The 18852-nt window shown below is 36.5% G+C and overlaps 1 protein-coding gene across 2 annotated transcripts; it reads right to left on the bottom strand.

Annotated features, from left to right (window-relative positions):
• Positions 1-475: 475 nt before the first annotated feature.
• Positions 476-17676, bottom strand: LOC110820084 (Prolyl oligopeptidase family protein). Of its 2 annotated transcripts, XM_088217949.1 has the most exons (11): positions 17259-17676; positions 16984-17162; positions 16601-16823; positions 16352-16493; positions 16068-16268; positions 15641-15772; positions 15384-15512; positions 9650-10068; positions 9256-9472; positions 8938-9128; positions 476-990 (listed from the first exon to the last, which is right to left on the bottom strand). In XM_088217949.1, the coding sequence occupies exons 1-11, from the start codon at positions 17630-17632 to the stop codon at positions 813-815; spliced, it is 2385 nt and encodes a 794-aa protein (XP_088074075.1). In that variant the 5' UTR covers positions 17633-17676; the 3' UTR covers positions 476-812. The 2 variants fall into 2 exon arrangements, with proteins under 2 accessions (XP_088074075.1, XP_088074076.1); XM_088217950.1 differs by lacking the exons at positions 15384-15512; positions 15641-15772 and having other exon boundaries at positions 17259-17673.
• Between the last annotated feature and the right edge of the window lie 1176 nt (positions 17677-18852).

Raw genomic sequence — 18852 nt, 5'->3', positions numbered from 1 at the left:
GTCTATAACTCTCAAACCACCTTTCTTTTTTACCAAAGAATTGCATGATTCTCAATTCCAATTATATAATTTAATTCACCTCAACAGCAAACTGAGAAGATAAATTACTATCTATTAATCCTATGAATCACATGATTTGATTCGATTCAATTCATTTGACTCATTTAAATTACAAATTACAAATTACAATTTCAACAGTAACAATTTTTTAAAAATTTTTAAAAGTAAATAAACTTTTTGATATTATTATTCATTACTTACTTTGAATAGTTATTATATAACTTTTATAAAAACTTACGGTTTCGAATTAAATTATACTCTTATGTCCGATAATTTTAAATTTATATTTGTTATGTTATTATTAATGTACATATATATTATTTTATTGATAAACTATAAAAATTTCTTTTGAAAAAATTAAGTTTTGAAACATTTAACCTCCGACTGCCTTCTATGTATATAATATGACAAAACATTTTGATCAATAACTTCTGTATCTTACTTTTACTGATTAAGAAAAATAAATTTTCCATTCACACTTCAAATCTTATACAAGAACATGCTCCCATAGCCATAATGAATCGTTAGAACACTAACCAACTTGCAGGAATTGAAGTGTGATACATGCCGCGTATAAGGTAGTTGTTGTCTTCATTCATTGGCAGCTTCAGCAAGTGAAACTTCATCACATACAAAAAGCAGATTCCGATTGTAATGGATTTTTCAGAACTCCATTAACCAACCTTATGATTGGCAATTTGGCAACCTCAACTTTTTCCATTCTCAGCCAACTTCAAAGATAGAGAGCTAAATCATGACTCCATCATCCTTATAAGAAATGCAATCTCCAAGGTTGACTCCTTGCACTGCAGGTATCTGTTTTCTTCCACTATGTCTGTTGTTAAATTGAGCAGTACCGGACGTTTCGGGTCATAGATTGTGCGTTCACGTACTCTCGCTACCCATTTCGCAGCTTCCCAAACCCCAAATCTGGTAAACGTTCAGCATAGAGATCATGACTAATGAAATATTATTCATCTATTTTTTACCTATATTTACAAAGCTCAAAGCAGCATTTTCTTCTTTTTTCTTTTTCGCTTTTAGGAGGGAAAAGACACCCTCCATAGGCACTAAAAGAGAGTCGGCAAAGAGATAGAGAAAGATAGTCAAAATATCACAAAAGCACTAAATCATATATATAGGACATTTCAACTATACACTAAATCCAAAATAAAAATTTTCTAATCAATGTCCCGAAGAACTCTTCTCTTTCTTTCTAAATAACCCAAGAACAGCTAAAGATACAAGAAAAACATATCTAATAATCCAAGTAATCCAAAAGGCAGTAATATTTTGTTGAATACAAAGAAGAGGAATGTCCATTACCACCATCATCCCTTACCAAGGAAAATCCTCGAAAACTCTTCTATTTCTTTCCAAATAATTCAAGATCAGCTAAAGATACTAGCAAGATTGATGCGATAATAAGTGAAGGAACATGTAATTACAACCCGGAAATCCGTGTGACAACAGAAGAAAGAAAACGACCATGCCCTGACATCCTGCCAGGACATGTTCAAAAATACATTCGAAACGGGATCGATGAAGAAAAGCCTATCCAGAATTTAGAGTCCGATGAGAGTCAGACCAATCCCCGATAAGAGACGGGCCAACAAAAACAAAAGTCCAAAAGAAGAAGGCACCAAGGAAGGATTGAAACCAGGAAGGTGACAGGCCTCAAAGGCAAGGAACGACTCAGGCCCAGAGTTTCGAGCCCAGAACCAGCCCAAAAAGTTATTTGGGCTTGGGTGCCCATCGGGCCCACACCCATTGACTGACCCACGGGCAAACAGGGCCGACCCCCCATGCGGGGAAGACACCTGCACAAGAAGGCACGCCAAACATGCACGGAAGGACCGAGCGCACGCACGAACAGCGCCTCAGCAAGGAAAATATTTGAGGCACTGAAGAAGCCAAAGGAGTTTGAGATAGACAGTCAGAAGCAAGCGCATAGTTCATAAGAAAGCCATGAAATATTGCCGGTCATCCTGTGCTGCCCAAACTACAAAAAGGAGCTGTTGGTGAGATTGAAGGTGAGGAGAGAGAAAAGCTTCGTCGAGTTTGTGAATGAGTTTGCGACAAGGGAACTGAGTAGGGAAAACAAGACCCATTTCCAAGATGGATTGGGTCAATTTCAAATTTCAAAATTCTAATAATCAAAATGCAGGGGAGGTGTGGCATCTTCGAGCAGTTCAAAACGCAGGGGACACGTCATTTTGGGGATATTTTCAATTGGAATGGGCTCCAAAGGAGTGAGCCCATGTATAAGAGGAATGATGGGTTTTATAAAAGTTTCTCATGAGCCAAGAAAGGAAAATGGGTTGAGTGAGCTGAGCTTGGGAGATGGTTTAAAAGACTGGTCTCGAGCAAAAATGGATTTGGAGACCCGTGATCCCGAAAAAAAAAGCTCAAACCTGCAATGGGTTTCAAGGGTGAATAAAAACTTTCTCGATCGGCAGCAAAGGTAGATGCTAGCTTTGATTCTGATGGCGAAGGATAACAGTAGAGTGAGAGAGACTAGAATTGATCAGAAGGAGGAAGGATCAGGTAGGGAGAAGGGGAGAGAAGCCGATGCTTAGGGAGTTGACTGTGACACGACCGAGATCAAAGAGGAAAATTCCGCCCAAATTCTGGCGGTGGTTCTGGCGGAGAGTGAGGCAACAATAGTGACACCAAGCTAGGATAAAATGGTTGTGGTGCAAAGAGGGGATGCAATGATGGAGAAGGAAGTGGGAGAGAAGATTAGAGACTTGATTGAGGAAGAAAATTCAAGATGGGTCCTTCAGAAAATTCAACAAATTAGTAGTATGCTTCGGATTACTTTTGATGGAATTAGAGAAGCAAACTATCGAGCTTTTTAAGGAGATAGAGAAAAGAAAAAAGGAGAAAGTTAGAGAGAAGAGGGTGAAAGCAAAGCAAAAAATAGACAGAGGGTGCAGAGTTCTAAAGGATTGAGAAGGCTGAAATCTATCATTAATTATGACAATCCGAGGAAAAGGAAAAAGAATGGAGAGAGCATATCTGAAAATGCTTAATTCATATTTGGTCACATCATTTTTTAGAATGTTAAGGGAATAAATGACCACAAGAGGAGATATGTTACTAAAGGTTATATGAATAAATGGAAACCTGACATGATTTGCCTTCAGAAATCTAAGATGGAAAACATTTCCAACAGGATTATCTAAAGGCTCAGGAAGACTAGGACAATAAGTTGGAACGATCTACCCGTAAAGGGGAGCATCTTGAGGGATATTAGTTCTATGAAAGGAGAAAGTTTTCAAATGTTAGGAGATGATGACGGGAGAATTCTCTATTTAATGCCGGTTTGAAGATCATAAAAATGGGTGAAAATGGGTGAAAATGGGTGTGCAGTGAGGTTTAGAGCAGAGGCTAAAAGAGAGGATTTCATTATGGAAGGACTTGGAGGACTAGAGTGAATTTCAATATGTTCTTGAACAGATATAAAAGGTCCGGAGAACACTTCTCGAGGGTTTGCACAGAAGAATTTAAGGAAACTCTTGATAGATTTGAATTACTGGATTTATCTCTTATGGGAGGCAAATGGACTTGGTCCAATCAGAGACGCCATCCGCCTTGTTCAATAATTGACAGATTTTTTGTGTTAGTTTTCTACCAACTATAACTAACGAGTTTATGCCAAAAACTTCAGAAATGGACCATTTCTGATAATTTCCCAATTTGGCTTGTCTCAGATGGAATCAAGTGGAGTTCTTGTTCATTCAAGTTTGAAGATAAATGGTTGAAAGTTAATGCTCTTTCTGAGCCACTCTTTGATGGACTCATTATCCCAAAAAAAAAGGGATCCTTGAGGGACTCATGCAATGTAGAGGGATAAAGCACTTGGTCCCTATGGTCTCAACATGGGTTTCCTACAAAAATTTTGGCATGTAAAGAAGAAGGTTCTTGAGCTTTTTAAGGAACTGCATCTGGATCCTTTGTTAAATCCTTAAACACTTCTTTCTTGATTCTCATTTCTAAGGTGGAGGGGCAGCAAAATATTAAAGATTTCATACCTAGGAGTGTCTATAAACTCATTGCGAAAGTATTGGCTAAAAGGAAGCCTAAGGTGATGGACAAAATAGTTGGCAAACTCATTGCGAAAGTATTGATTAGAAGGATGGTCAAGGTGATGGAGAAAGTAGTTGGTGAGTGTCAACATACTTTTGTGGAAGGAATGCATATTTCAAATGTGGCTCTTGTGGCTGATGAGATAGTAGATGACCTAGCTATTGTGGCTAATGAGATTGTGGATCAGCTATTATCCAAAGTAGAGATAGTGTCCTACGCAAGTTGGACATACTCTAGGGAGATTGGGTTTCAGGGACAAACGATGTAGTTGGATTAACTCTTGTATCACTACAACTTCTTTTGTAGTCCTAGTGAATGTGAGTCCATCCTCGTTTTTCAAGGTCTCTATAGGTCTTAGACAAGGTGATCCATTGTCTCCCCTACTTTTTATCATTGTCATGAAAGTCTTGAACAAAATGTTACTGAGAGGCAGAGAGCTGGAGCTGGTTAAAGGTTTAAAGGTGGTTCAGGATGAGCATATGAAGGAGGTAATTCACTTAATTTTGCTGATAACACTTTAGTGTTTTGCAAACTGGATGAAAGGATAATGCTTAACCTGATATACATTTTACTGAGTTTCTAAGCAGTCCCTAGTCTCAATATCAACTTAGCTAAGTCTAAGTTGGTAGGTGATGGGAGGGATGCTCCAAGGTTGGCAAGAGTCATGGGGTGTAAAAATATGGAGTTGTTGATTAAGTACTTGTGCTCCCCTTTAGGGGCCAAATTAAAGATGTAAGGATGTGGGATCCTGTAGTGGCAAGGTTTCAGAGGACATTGGCGGATGGAAGAGAAACTTTTCATTCAAACGGGGAATACTACCTCTTACTAAAAGTACGCTGGTCAACCTACCCATTCATTACATGTCCCTTTTGACAATCCTGATGAGTGTTGTCAAAAGATTAGAATCAATTCAGTGTAAATTCGTTTCGGGTGACTCCTAGGATAGGAAAAGATATCACCTGATGGAGTAGGATAAAATCTAAAAGCCAATATCCAAGAGAGATTTGGGATTGAGATCTTTAGTGGAGATGAATCTACCTTTAGAGGGTAAGTAACTACAAAGATTCATGAAAAACGATGGTACCCTATGGTGGAGGGCGATAATGGTGAAGTTCGGTACTGTGGATAGATGGTGGTACCTTCAAGTGTTAACTAAACCACATGGGATGGGGCACGAGTATGATTAAATTTCAGAATTATATCAAGTGGAGAGTTGGCAATGGAGACAAGATCAACTTTTAGCAAAACGTTAGGTTTGGAGAGGAATCACTGAGAAATCAGTTTCCTCATAGCTATGCTATTGCACGACATAAGAAAATTGTTTTTTGAGTCATTCAGAGATAATGGAGGCGAAAGTGAATGACATGTGGAAATTATGAGAAACGTCAATAATTGAGAAATTAATGATTGTGAGACTCTCCTTAGTACACTCTCCTCCACATCAATTAATGAGAGTAATGACCAACCAGATGCTCCACAGAGTTGCTTTCTTTGTGGGATAAGTAGATGTCGACATATCCTTACTATTGATAAGTGGATTATAAGGGAAAAGATTTTGATTAACTGTTATTTTCTATGCAAGAGAGAGGCGAAATCTTATAGTCTTAACCTTCTTTAATGCCTACTCGCGTATAAGTTATGGAACATGACTTACAGGTTACTGAGGATCAGTTAGGCGATGGTTGGGTCAGTAAGGGAAGAGACTTGGGCTAGGAGGGTATTAGTGGAGGAAAAAAGTTAATCACATTTCTCTTGCTACCTTTTGGATGGCGCGGAAAGAGAAGAACAGGAGCGCTTTTGAATGGATGGAAGATGAATTTGATGGAGTTAAAGATAGATGGTTCTAAACTCTAGATTTTTTTTTTACAGGTCATCCTCTTTATACAATGGAGGAGTTTGAGGATCTCATTGATATTCTGATTGACATGTGCATACTTTTTTTTACATGAGTTGGCACCTTAGTGCTTGTGAAATACTGTGTCATCCTATTTTTTTTTTTTTTTAAAAAATTAATTTCTAGAGAGAAAATAAAGTAGGGAACTGGAAAGCAAGTGAAACAGTATCAATTTAATGGTCCTTCCATAAAAGGAAATGGGAATCATCACCAACTCTCAAATGAAGTGAAGGTAAGAAAAATTCAGTTTTAGAAGAAACCTCCATAATCATTTAGTCAAAAAATACTTTTTTTAAAAAATTTCCCAATGCCAAGACCACCTATAGAAGCTAAACCAGACGGGGGAATTCTCTGTCAAATCATTTTATAAGCACATTGTGAGGGAGGATCCTGCTATTACACGTAAGTTCCCATTTATCCAGATCTGGAAATTGAAGGTGCCACCAAGAATTGCTTTTTTCGCGTGGGAGGCCAATAGAGAAAGCATTTTCACTATTGACAAACTGATGGCTACAGGCCATATCTTGGTTAATAGGTATTATTTGTGAAAGAAAGTGGCGGACTCATGCAATCATATTTCTCCTTTGGTGCTCTGCTGTCTTTGACTTGTAGTGTATGATTTATGGTTTAATTGGAGTCAATTAGGTGATGGTCTGAACTGTAAAAGATGAGATTTGGGCTTGGGGAGGACTAGGTACAGAGAGAGAACTTGTAAAATTAATACCATTGACCATTTTATGGGTCATATGCAAAGAAAACAATTTAAGAGCTTTTGAGGATAAAGAGGTTGAGGCCTATATATTGAGAGATAGATGGTAGAATTATTTTGGATCTTTTGTATTGCGCATAACATTATTAGGGATGAGAATTTTAGAAATGTCATTGACATCCTAATACACTTGTAAATTTTTTGTATATGGTTAGTACCCCTTGACACCTTGTTAATACATACTTCACACTACTTAATTTAAAAAAAAATATATATATTCCCAATGCCAAGACCACCTCCTCTTTACTTGGACTTTTTGCACCTTAGTAAGTGATCTCTCTTAGGCGCACCTAAATCTGACAAGACGAATGCTTTCATCACCCAGCCACACCCCTAGGGATCATAAAGACAGATAAATAATAAAAGGGAATAGTTGACAGGAAATATTGAATAAGAGTGAACCTCCACCCAAGGGAAAATAGGGCAACCTTCCACGTCTCCAAGAGCTCAGAAAGCTTGCAATACTACGGGGTCTTAGAAGGAGGCAACCTTAAGGGTCCCAAAAAGAAAAGGAATATGAAGATAAATAAAAGATCACTCCAAAACTTCACATCCCACAGAATTGGCTTGGCCTGTCGCCTTTTGGTTTCGATATTGATACCCTTAACCATAGACCAAACTTAGCAAGCTGATTCTGACGTGAAATAATATTTGATATGTTCCAAAGTATATTGAGTTTCCAGTTATGGAATCAACTTCTAAGGATTTTGAATCAAAAGATGAGATAAAGAATGGATCAGCCTTAATTTTTTTTTGAAATAATGGATCAGCATTAATTTTAAAACTCTTTCAAACATAGAAATTGTTTGTTTAGGTGTTGGCAGAGTGGACATAGGGGTTACCAATTGCTCAAAGAAGATCAGCTAGCATGTCTGAATGAAACAAAAGGAGATGCAAAGAGACTATCCTTATGTCCTATGAGGATGATTATTTAGCCATTGGTGAATAAGTAAATACCTCTCCTTCGTCTGTATCAAGATGAAAATTAACAAACCTTGAAGTGGAGAAGTAAAAAGAACCAGCATGTTTTTTTATTGCTCAAGATCTTTACCCAAAAGACAACAAATGGAAGTTTAGTGCAAGGAGAAACTTGCACACAAATTTGCCAATGGTTCATTTCATCCTCCCACCAAAATTTTACTCTACTAACGAACTTGTTTTTCTATATTTTTGCCATTGAATAAATTGAGTGAAGAGTTCGCTAAATTTTCATTAGGAAGCTGAAGATCAAGATTTTATGTTAGTCATCATTCTAGATGAGTTTTCTCCAATCCAAAGAAGAATGACGCATAATGGATTTGGTTTAGATAGCCTAAAAATTGATTAAAACTATAATTCTTTCCAATATAAAGCTATTGTACTATTTATGATCTATTATCATAATTTTAGTGAGTTTAAGGTCCTATTCTTTTTAAGTACCTAATTTTCCTATTCTTACTAGAATAATGATTTTGAGCTTAATCCTATTTGGAAAAAGTTACTTAAAATTATAATAAATACTGATACATACCCACTTTTCAAGACAGTTCAGTTACTAAATAAAATACTTTTGAGACTTTTCTTAATTTTCTAGTTGTGTGATACAATTAAATTTTTAAGCATGATGCTCAAGAATTTTTAAACATAATACCTAATAAATTTGGTTTAATTTCTAGATTTTTATCTCTGAATCTCTAAGCAGGCAAATTAGCCATAATTTGTACTACATCACTAACTAAATAGGACATTGGGTATAATAAAACAGATACAGCAGATGAACTATACAGGAAAAGATTATGTAGAAAAACCTTAGTATCTTCTAATAAGTTATATAGAAAACATGCTTATTCTTTAACAGTGATAACAATTAGAAAAGTGTTCCCTAATGCTAAAAGTATTCCAACTTATTTTGTTTTTCACATCATTTCCCATGGGCCCAAAAATATCCACACAGCTTTATATCAATCCTAAAAATTAGGAAACTTCCATGCAAAAACTTAAATGCATTGACCTTTGCACATCCCCTTTTTTTTCTGGTGGCGCACTTTTCTTAACGTACAGGCATTTTGAACTTAAAGATCATGCCCAACCATACAATGGCTAAGAATCAATAAAAAAGAAAGAAAAGAACACAGGAACATACCTTGTGTTGAATGATGAGGTAACAAGCACAGCAGGGTAATGGACATCTGTCGGGATATTGTGATAGGGAGAATATTTCTGTATAGCATGAAAATTGTCTATATACCCTGGGTACCCAAACTCTTCATAGTCAATGGCTGTAAGTGGTAAAACAGGATAGAGAAGAGTGCTTGTTGGATCAAGAAATGGAACCTGAACATGAAAAAGATAAAATTATTTACAATGTAAAAGCACTGACATGCAATTGAAAGCAGACAGATATAACCATAGAAGGGGACTATGAAAAACCTCATAATTCCTAGCAGACATCTATACATACCTTCAAAACTGCGGCGCGAAATAAATTGGGGCAACAGTTGATAGCTGAAGCAACAAGAAGTCCACCAGCACTGTATCCCCAACTAGCAAGCTTGTTTTCTTGTACAATCTCTTTCTCAATAAGAAATTTGGCACAGGAGATATAATCTTCAATGGATTTGTGCTTCCTTATACCTCTGCCATCATGATGCCACTTCCTGCCCCCACCACCTCCACCCCTGGAAACAAAACACTTAAACACTTATAGTTAAGTTGTGGGCAGTCAAAACTCTAACCAAGAATTTGGTATTCATTTAAGACACAACAAATTGAACCATTTCACAGGGACAATGTATAAAAATGGCAACTGGGAGGAATGAATTCACACAGTAGCCAAGAATCATTCTGAAACAGACCTAACATCAGCATATGCAACAACCCAACCACGGTCAAGGAGGCTTTTCAGTTCACTGCGCCACCGCTTATCAAGGATTTCACCATAAGCTCCATGACCATGAAGCAGTCCAGGTTTTTGGTTCTCTTCTGCGGTTTTTCGTGAATATACGATAGTTAAAGGAACCATGGCTCCATCATGAGAACAGACGTCATGATTTTCACAGGCATAAAATTCAGAGAGATCATTCCACAAGTTATCATCTTCAGATTTGACATCGTTAACAAAACTGTAACTTTTGGTATTTGAGGCCTTTTCAGCTATGCTGGCAAAAGAGATTGTTCCATACAAAACTCGTGTTCTTTCATGGAGCATGTTTTGCTGTTGAATTATACTCCACTTGTTATTTGCTAAGTCATAATCAATAACAGCATCAGGCATCTGCAAGAAAAAATTAAGTCACTTGATGCTTTTCCTCAGAAAAAAGGATTGAGGAGCAATGGACAAAGTTCATAAAGAATTTAATGGAGGAAATAATGTTTCTGCTTATCATTTCCATTCACCAAAGGTGTGTATATATACAACCTAAATTCTAACAAACTCCTAACAGAATTATGGGGAGGAGGAAATAACAAAATTGGTTATTCTCCACCAACTTTGTGACTACCTCCGTTTACAGCAGGAAACAGAAAATGTATAACTAATATACTTATTTTAAACAAAATGAAAATACCTGAAAAAATAAACCTAACTAATTTGGAATTTATTCCCTTATTTTCTACTCTCCCCTTCAATCTAGTTTATATATATGTTTAGTAAACCTAGATTGAATATTATGTCATCAAAATTTCTTTAGGTAGAGCTTTTGTTAGAATATCTGTAATCTGTTGATTCGTTGGAATGTGCATCAGACTAATAGTTCCATCTTCTAATTTTTCTTTGATAAAATGGCGGTCGATCTCCACATATTTAGTTCTGTCATAGTGTACTGAGTTTTTGGCCATACTGATAGTTGATTGGTTGTCGCACCATACTTTTAAAAGTATATTGTTAAATGCTTTTAATTCTTCAATTATCCTTTTCAACCATACACCTTCACAAATACCATGAGCAAGCGCCCTAAATTCAGATTCTGCATTGCTGGGAGACACAACCGACTGTTTCTTGCTTTTTCACGTAACCAGGTTACCCCAAACAGAGGTGCAATATCCTGATGTAGATCTTCTGTTATTTGTAGAACCTGTCCAATCTATATCAGTGTAAATTTCAACACCTCTTTTTTTTGTCTTCCGAAAGAACAATCTTTATCTTGGAGTCATCTTGAAATACCTTAGAATTCAATACACAGCTCTCATGTGATGTTCAGTTGGCTGATTCATGAACCGACTTACTGTACGCACTGCAAAACTGATGTTTGGTCTTGTATGTGCTAAGTAGATAAGTTTCCCAACAAGTCTCTGGTATCTTCCTTTGTCAACCATTTTATCACTGACTCTGGATCCAAGTTTGATAACTGAATCCATCGGGGTGTCAGTGGGCTTACTTTCTAGCATCCCAGTCTCCTTCAGGAGATCCAGAACGTACTTTCGTTGAGATACTGAAATCTCCTTTTTGGATCTAGCCACTTCCACACCTAGGAAGTATTTCAGTACCCCAAGATCTTTTATTTCAAATTCTATGACCAGGAATTCTTTAAATTTCTAAATCTCCTCAAGGTGATCTCCTGTAAGAATGATATCATCAACGTATACAATCAAAATAGTTTTCTTACCTGAGATGCAGTGTTTGACAAACAGTATATGATCGGATTGACATTATTCATATCCTTCATGCTTTACGGCTGTTGTGAATTTATCAAACCTTGCCCTTAGAGATTGTTTACATATACACTTCTTCTTCTAAATCGCCATTAAGGAATGCATTCTTTACATCTAGTTGATAAAGTGGCCAGTTAATATTAGATGCAAGTGAGAGAAGTACCTGAATAGTATTGTACTTGGCAATCGGTGCAAATGTCTCCAGATAGTCTGCACAATATGATTGAGTATAGCCTTTGGCTACCAGGTGGGCCTTAAACCGATTCACACTCCCATCTGGGTTATATTTGGTTGTAAAGACCCATTTGCACCCCATTTGACGCTTTCCTAAAAATAGATCAGTTAGCTCCCATATCTCATTCTTTTCAAGTGCCTTGATCTCATCTAGGACAACTATCTTTTATTCTGGAATTTCCAAAGCCTCATGTATTGTTTTGGGCTCTGGTGAGCTGCTGTCTATCCTGCGCACAAAAGCATGATGTTCCGAGAACAATTTGTCTAATGAAACATAATCCTGTATAGGATGTTTGGTGCATGTCTGAATACCCTTCCTCAAAGCAATAAAAATATCAGAATCAAGAGTTGGTACAGAGATTACATTACCTGGATCAAGAGTGGATTCGTGGCAGTGCTTGGATGATTCAGGTGTTTTTCCTTTATTTTTTCTTGTATAGACACGTAACTCACTCGTTGCAGTTAATGTGTTTTCTGTAACTGATTTTGGTTCAGGTTTCTTTTGTGAGGTTTCGAGTTCAGGTTTCAAGGAAGATTTGTTTGGTGGTGGATTTTGCAGATACAGAGGAGGTACACTCACATCCTACAACTAATATTCCTGAGTGAATGTCTCCCCCTAAATATCAGTAGTGGGATAAAATGGTTGGTTCTCAAAAAATGTAACGTCCATTGTATTATAAAAACGGCGAGATTCTGGAACTAGACATTTGTATCTTTTTTTATTAGCAGAGTACCCAACAAAAATACACTTTATTACTCTTGGGTCTAATTTTCCACAAAGATGTTTATGAACATGAACATATGCTAAACAATCAAAGACTTTAAATGGCGTGTTTAAGATGTGTGAATCGAGAAAGACATTTGAGAGGATAGTGTAGGGTGATTGAAACTGTAAAATACGAGAGAGCATCCAATTAATCAAATAGATAACTGAAAGAACATCCTCTCCCCAAAGAAATTTTGGAACATGGGTGGTGAACATGAGTGATCTGGCAACCTCAAGGATATGTCTATTTTTCCTTTCGGTTATGCCATTTTACTGTAAAGTATGGACACAGGAGTTTTGATGAATAATGTCATGTTCAATAAAGTATTTTTCAAAGGTAGTTTCCAAATATTCACAAGTATTGTCGGATTTCAACACTTGGATGGTAGCATGAAATTAGCTTCGAATCATTGTATAAAATTTTTTAAACAGAGATCCCACTTCAGATTTTTTTTTTCATAAGAAATACTCAGGTGATTCTTGTATGGTCATCAATAAAAGATACAAACCACCTAATTACGGAAATATTAGAAACCCTAGAAGGGCCCCATACATCATTGTGAATTAATGCAAATGGTTTTAAAGGTTTGTATGGCAAGGTAGGAAATGAACTTCGAGTATGTTTAGAAAATTGGCATACTTCACACTGTAATGAAACTAGATCTTTTTCTTTAAATAATAATGGAAACATTTTTTTCAAGTACATGAAATTTAAATGTCTTAATCTATAGTAGCACAACATAATATCATGGTCATTATTTGCGGAAATAAAAACAGAGTTTTCACATACTGCATTGTGAGCTTATCTTTTAGAAGCATTGACCTGAAGCAAATATAATCCTGAACTCATCCTAGCACTGTCAATCGTTCTCCTCGAGTCCAAGTCCTGAAAATTACACATATTAAAAACAAATTTTGCAGCACATTTCAAATCTTCGCATAGCTTGCTGACTGATAATAAATTACAGTCTAAATTTGGAACATGGAGAACTGAATAGAGTCAAATTTTGAGACAAATTTACGGAACCTATTCTAGCCACTTTTGAGAGAGAACCATTTGCAATTCTGATTGAAAAATCTTCTTTACATCTTCTGTAATTTTGAAACATTGAGGCATCTCTACTCATATGGTCAGATGCTCCAGAATCTACCACCCACACCTGCCATTTTTCTGAAAAAACAGACAAGCCAAGAATATTACCTTTGTGTTCCACTGAGGCATTGACCGGGTACGATTTCTTGGACAGAATATATTGGAGGGCTTCCAACTGCTCAGGGGTAAATGGGTCTTTTTCCACTGCATTAGGGGGCATTTCCTCAACAACAACGTGATTCCCTTGATGCTTGCTAGAGCTCTCTGCCTTCGACGTCTTCCAATCACCCGAAGATGGTTTCCAGTTGCTTGGTTTGCCGTGAAGTTTCCAGCAACGATCCAGAATGTGCCCTAGCTTCCGACAGTGATCGCACCAGGGATTAGTCTTCTTCGTTCGACTATCAACAGCTCGGATCATGAGTGCTGAAACATTTTCAGTTAAGTGAGCTTGGTCAATCTCTCCTATCATGACCAACCAACGGCTCTTCTCGCGTCGAACCTCAGAAAAAACTTCCCGAAGGCTTGGTAATGGCTTGGTGCTCAGTACGCGTCCCCGAATCTCATCGAGATTCTTGTTCAGCCCGAGCAAAAATTTGAAGACTCGTTTCTCTTCAACGAAAGCTTTGAAGTTTTTCGCATACTCGGGACAGCTCCAACGACGCTCCTCAAAGGCATCCATCTGCTGCTAATTACGGGTTAGGAGATTGTAATACTGAGTGACGCTTAACTCACGTTGCCGAAGGTCATGGAGTGTCGATTCGATTTCGAAAATAGCCAAGGTGTTCTCCTTGCTAGAGTAGAATCCCTGAGCTGCCTTTCAGATTTCGTGGGTAGTTTCGTGGAGAAGGAAATTCTCTCCGATTTCAGGAGTCATTGAGGTGATAAGCCAAGACATAACCATGCTGTCTTCAATCTCCCAGACTTGCGCATTTAAGTCGGACGCTAGAGGAGGCATGAGCTCGCCAGTGAGGTGCCCATAATGCCCTTTTCTGCAGATGAATAAGCGAACAGACGACGAACATTGAAAGTAGTTGCTGCTGTCGAGTTTGTGTCCTGTGATACAGGACGATGACATCTCACTCACAGCTCTGGTGGTTGCTGTGTGGTGATAGGAACCAGAAGAAACCTCTGGTGGAGAAGACGAAAGCTTACCTGTGGCCATTGGAGACGTTGGCTCTGCAGGGATCTCTTTTCTTTTAGATCAGGTAAGCTTTGATACCATTAAAAATTTAATGGAGGAAATAATGCTTCTGCTTATCATTTCCATTCACCAAAGGTGTGTATATATACAGTCTAAATTCTAACAAACTCCTAACAGAATTATGGGGAGGAGGAAATAATAAAATTAGTTATTCTCCACCAACTTTGTAACTATTTCCGTTTACAGCAGAAAATAGAAAATATATAGCTAATGTACTTATTTTAAACAAAATGAAAATAGCTGCAAAAATAAACCTAACTAATTTGGAATTTATTCCCTTATTTTCTACAATTCAAGCAAATTTGAACAACCATAACAATTTCAATTCATTAATGTCCTTATGATAATATAAATTTTAATGCCCCCATTTGAGCGACTAAAGTAGACCAAATTTTGTTGTTACAGAGCAGAAGCATTCAGGTGATTCTTACTGAATCTAATTTCAAAAATCAATCATTAGTAAGTTGCAAATTCAATCAACAGGATGAAACACACAAAAGGATCACAACCTCTGCTCAGTCATTTAAGAATTAGATTGCCAAATTAAGATTTTGGTGGAAAAGTCATTACTTCCAAAATATAACCTGAATTGTTTCTTGTGCATATACTCCAAATCAAGTTAGTGATAATGACGAACAAACATACCACAGGAGACAATATTGTAAATCGCATGGTTGATGAGTAGAAGTCATAATTTGGACCAGGTGCAATTTGAGAAACATAATTTGGAAGAGGAAGAAAACAAGGCTGCAGCTCTTTCAGGTCAATTGGTCCCTACCACAACAAAAGGGCAAAAAGATGAGAATAAGCTAAGTCAAATGTATTAGATGATTTTCATTGCAGTGTAACTGTTGAGGACAACCTATCGTATACAGAAAGACAACCAATCTTCATCTGCTTACCACTCCAGTGGACAACGGTAGAGCAACTGAACAAATTCTATATTTCCGACCTTCTCTCAAAACCATTACCAAGTGTGTATTACAGAAATCAACGTCCTCTATAATCAGCTCTTGATCATCAAAGAAAACACTCTGCGGTGAACAAGAGTCAAGACAATGGATTATCTACAGCTTATATTCTGAAGGTACTAAAAACAGAGCAAGAAACTGGAGCTGGAATGAGGAATTTATCAACCAAATGGTTACCAAAAATAGCTAAAAGCAGATTATAAGCTTACAAGGATAAACATACATCTAAAAACCACAAAGAGAGAGGAAAACTATAGAACATAAAGACAATAGTCAAAAACACTTGAGTACAGATCATATTTGATGTGCAACAAAAAGAAGTGATTTTGTAAAGACAAAGAAATTATCAACCACCAACCTCCCAGGTATGGGGACCAAAAGAAGTGCCAACAGGACTTCGAAGAAGATAATGATAGTCAGCCATTTGGCCGTCCTTGGCAGCATCAGTAAATGCATAGAGGTACCCTTGATGGTGCTCGAGGATGCAGTGTGCTTGACCTTCACATTCCCAAACTAATGTCAAGCCAGATAATGGGTCAGCTGCATTTATCAGAAAGACCTAAGAAATGGTCAAGAATATCACTCTAACTGCAGTTAACTAAACTTAAATCAACTGTAAATGGCTTTGTTTCTTCACAATACCTTTGAAGATGTAGGAGAAAATGTATTTACAGTGACAAAATGGAAATCCTTTGTGTGTCTTATGCTAACATGAATATTGTCATCTAATTCTCCCAGAAGTAAAGCATCCTCATCCGTGGATCCAATCATGCTACAGTATATCCTAATACCAAAGAGAAAAAAGTTTCCAAACCAATTTTATCATATATAATCGGCAACTGAAAATTAAAAAGCACACGGAAGTTTAGTGAATACCACATAAATACCCACCTACACGGCCTCTTATTTTGATCAGTTACAACATAAAGCAGTGCCTGCCCGTCCTTGGCCCAAGCTATGTTCGAAACACGATCTGCTTGAGGCTTACTACATAATGCACCCGAATTCAAATTTCTGACAGACAACTTAAAGTAATCATTGTCTTTATCATACATAGTGTAAGCAAGAAACTTATGATCTGGTGATATCTCTGAGAATTCTTCACATGCATAACCTACAATAAGTCAAAACTAACCATAATCAACCATTCTTTAACATCTCTTGAGCTTACTAAACTAAAATTTTCTCTTGTACGTAATTTTCATTTGTCTAATAATCAAACAGAAGAAAAAGAGAAAGAAGCTCAATCCTTTATAACCAAACAAAAGAATTACCACCAAATCTTTCAGCTTCTTGATTGTAATCAAGCAGCTTTTGCTCAATTTTCTTCCCAGAGGTGAAATCAAATCCAGCACCAGGAGATTTATGTGAAACGAACTCCTCATTCAAACTGGCTAATCTTCTGCACAGAACGGAGTACTGCTTCCCCTCCTCTACCCTCCTATAATACAACCTGCAACCAGCACCTTCAACAATTTAAGGAGAAAAAAAAAAGAAGAGAAAAAAGAAAAGGTAACAATAATGTTCAGGTGGATAGAAAGGAACCGACCAAGGGCCCCAACGGAGGGGAGGAGTAGAAAGGTCGAAGGAAAGACGGCAAGCCATCTCCGATTGAAGCTTGCTCTGGAGGCGAACGGTATCAGAGAAAACAGCCTCAGTGTACTTCTCCTCTTGCTCCATATAGATATCCATGTGTCGCATGGCCACCTTATCATTGAGGCTTGACATCCAACTGTAGGGATCTTCCCATGTCGTATCGTGGACTGAGAAGGTCTGTGGCTTCTTTGGGGGCTTTGGCGGCGTGGGTGGGACCGATGATGTTGGGGTTCTAGGCGGCTTGTACTGGCGATTTTGAAAGAAGCGGCGGATGAGCGTGGCATGTGGGCTATGGCGGAAGAACCTCAAGGAGTTCGCGAGCAGCATTTTAGACGTACCTCTTTAACTGAGGGAGTACTTTTAAGTGGAGGCTTGCCTAAGATGTTTGGTTATAAAATACTACTAACTAGTTAATCACGTTTCCCGGAATTCAAATAACTACCGTACTATGACTATAGTACCTTTTACATTTTATATTAGGTTGGATAAACATAAAATTGAAACTAGAAATCATGCAAATAATATAAAGCATATATATTAGCAAACAAGTCATATCATACATAAAACAATGTTATGGTGAAATGAATCCAATGGAAAAAGTTGGATTCAATTTATTAATTTCTCTAACTAAAATAGAATTAACTATTGAATTCGAGACATAGTACATGGTTTCATAAAACTGTGTGATTTTTTTTATCTAAATCAAGTCGAGTTTATATAAATAAAATTTAGTTCAACATTATCTATTTGATACGAGTAAGGAAAGTCGTATTCTTTTAAAAAAAAATTAAAAAATAATAATCAAGTCAAGATTGTATGGATCAACTCCTTCTTGTGCAAAAAAAAAATCTTCTCATTTTCGAAGGAAATGAAGTTACATATATTTTTCATCTCCATTCAACAATTTTTATATGTTCCACACCTTTTTAAGACCTATAAAAAATTATATTCACACAATAAACAATATTATTTTTCTTAATTTTCTCATGTATTTAATTATATCATTCATACTCAATGATCTAAACCTAAAATTGAGTATCTTTTTATGTCAAATTTGTAGAAAAATTTCACAAATGTGCAAAACCTAAAATAAATCTCAAATCAAGCTAAAAATATACCTCAAGTGTAATTAATAATTCCTCTAAATAATAATTATATATTAAATAATTATACTCTTAGGCATAATTTTCTCATAATTTTTATTAAGGTTATTTTAATGTTTTAGTTACTTGGGTTTTATTATTTTTTTATCTTTTTAATTTAAATATTTTAATTTATTTTATTAAAATTCAATCTTTTATTTATATTATAATTTCTTTTATAATTCTTACTTAATTTTTCCTTCAATTCCAACTTAATTATTTTACATTTGCATATTTCTATTTCAAATTAAACATTGGTGAGTGTCAAATCTACTAAAAATAAATTACTATTTGACCAATAAAACAAAATTATAGTAGTGGTAAGTAAGGTCGAATCCACAGGGAATTAGAAACTAATTTTTTTCCTTACCTGATGAATGAAAAGTAAAAAAAAAAAAGGAGTTT

The sequence above is a fragment of the Carica papaya genome, chromosome 4 (assembly GCF_054855325.1).
Source record: "Carica papaya isolate Zhongbai chromosome 4, ASM5485532v1, whole genome shotgun sequence".
NCBI classification, from domain to species: domain Eukaryota; kingdom Viridiplantae; phylum Streptophyta; class Magnoliopsida; order Brassicales; family Caricaceae; genus Carica; species Carica papaya.
Note: the sequence above shows the minus strand (reverse complement) of the source record. Positions and strands in the feature narration are given on the sequence as shown.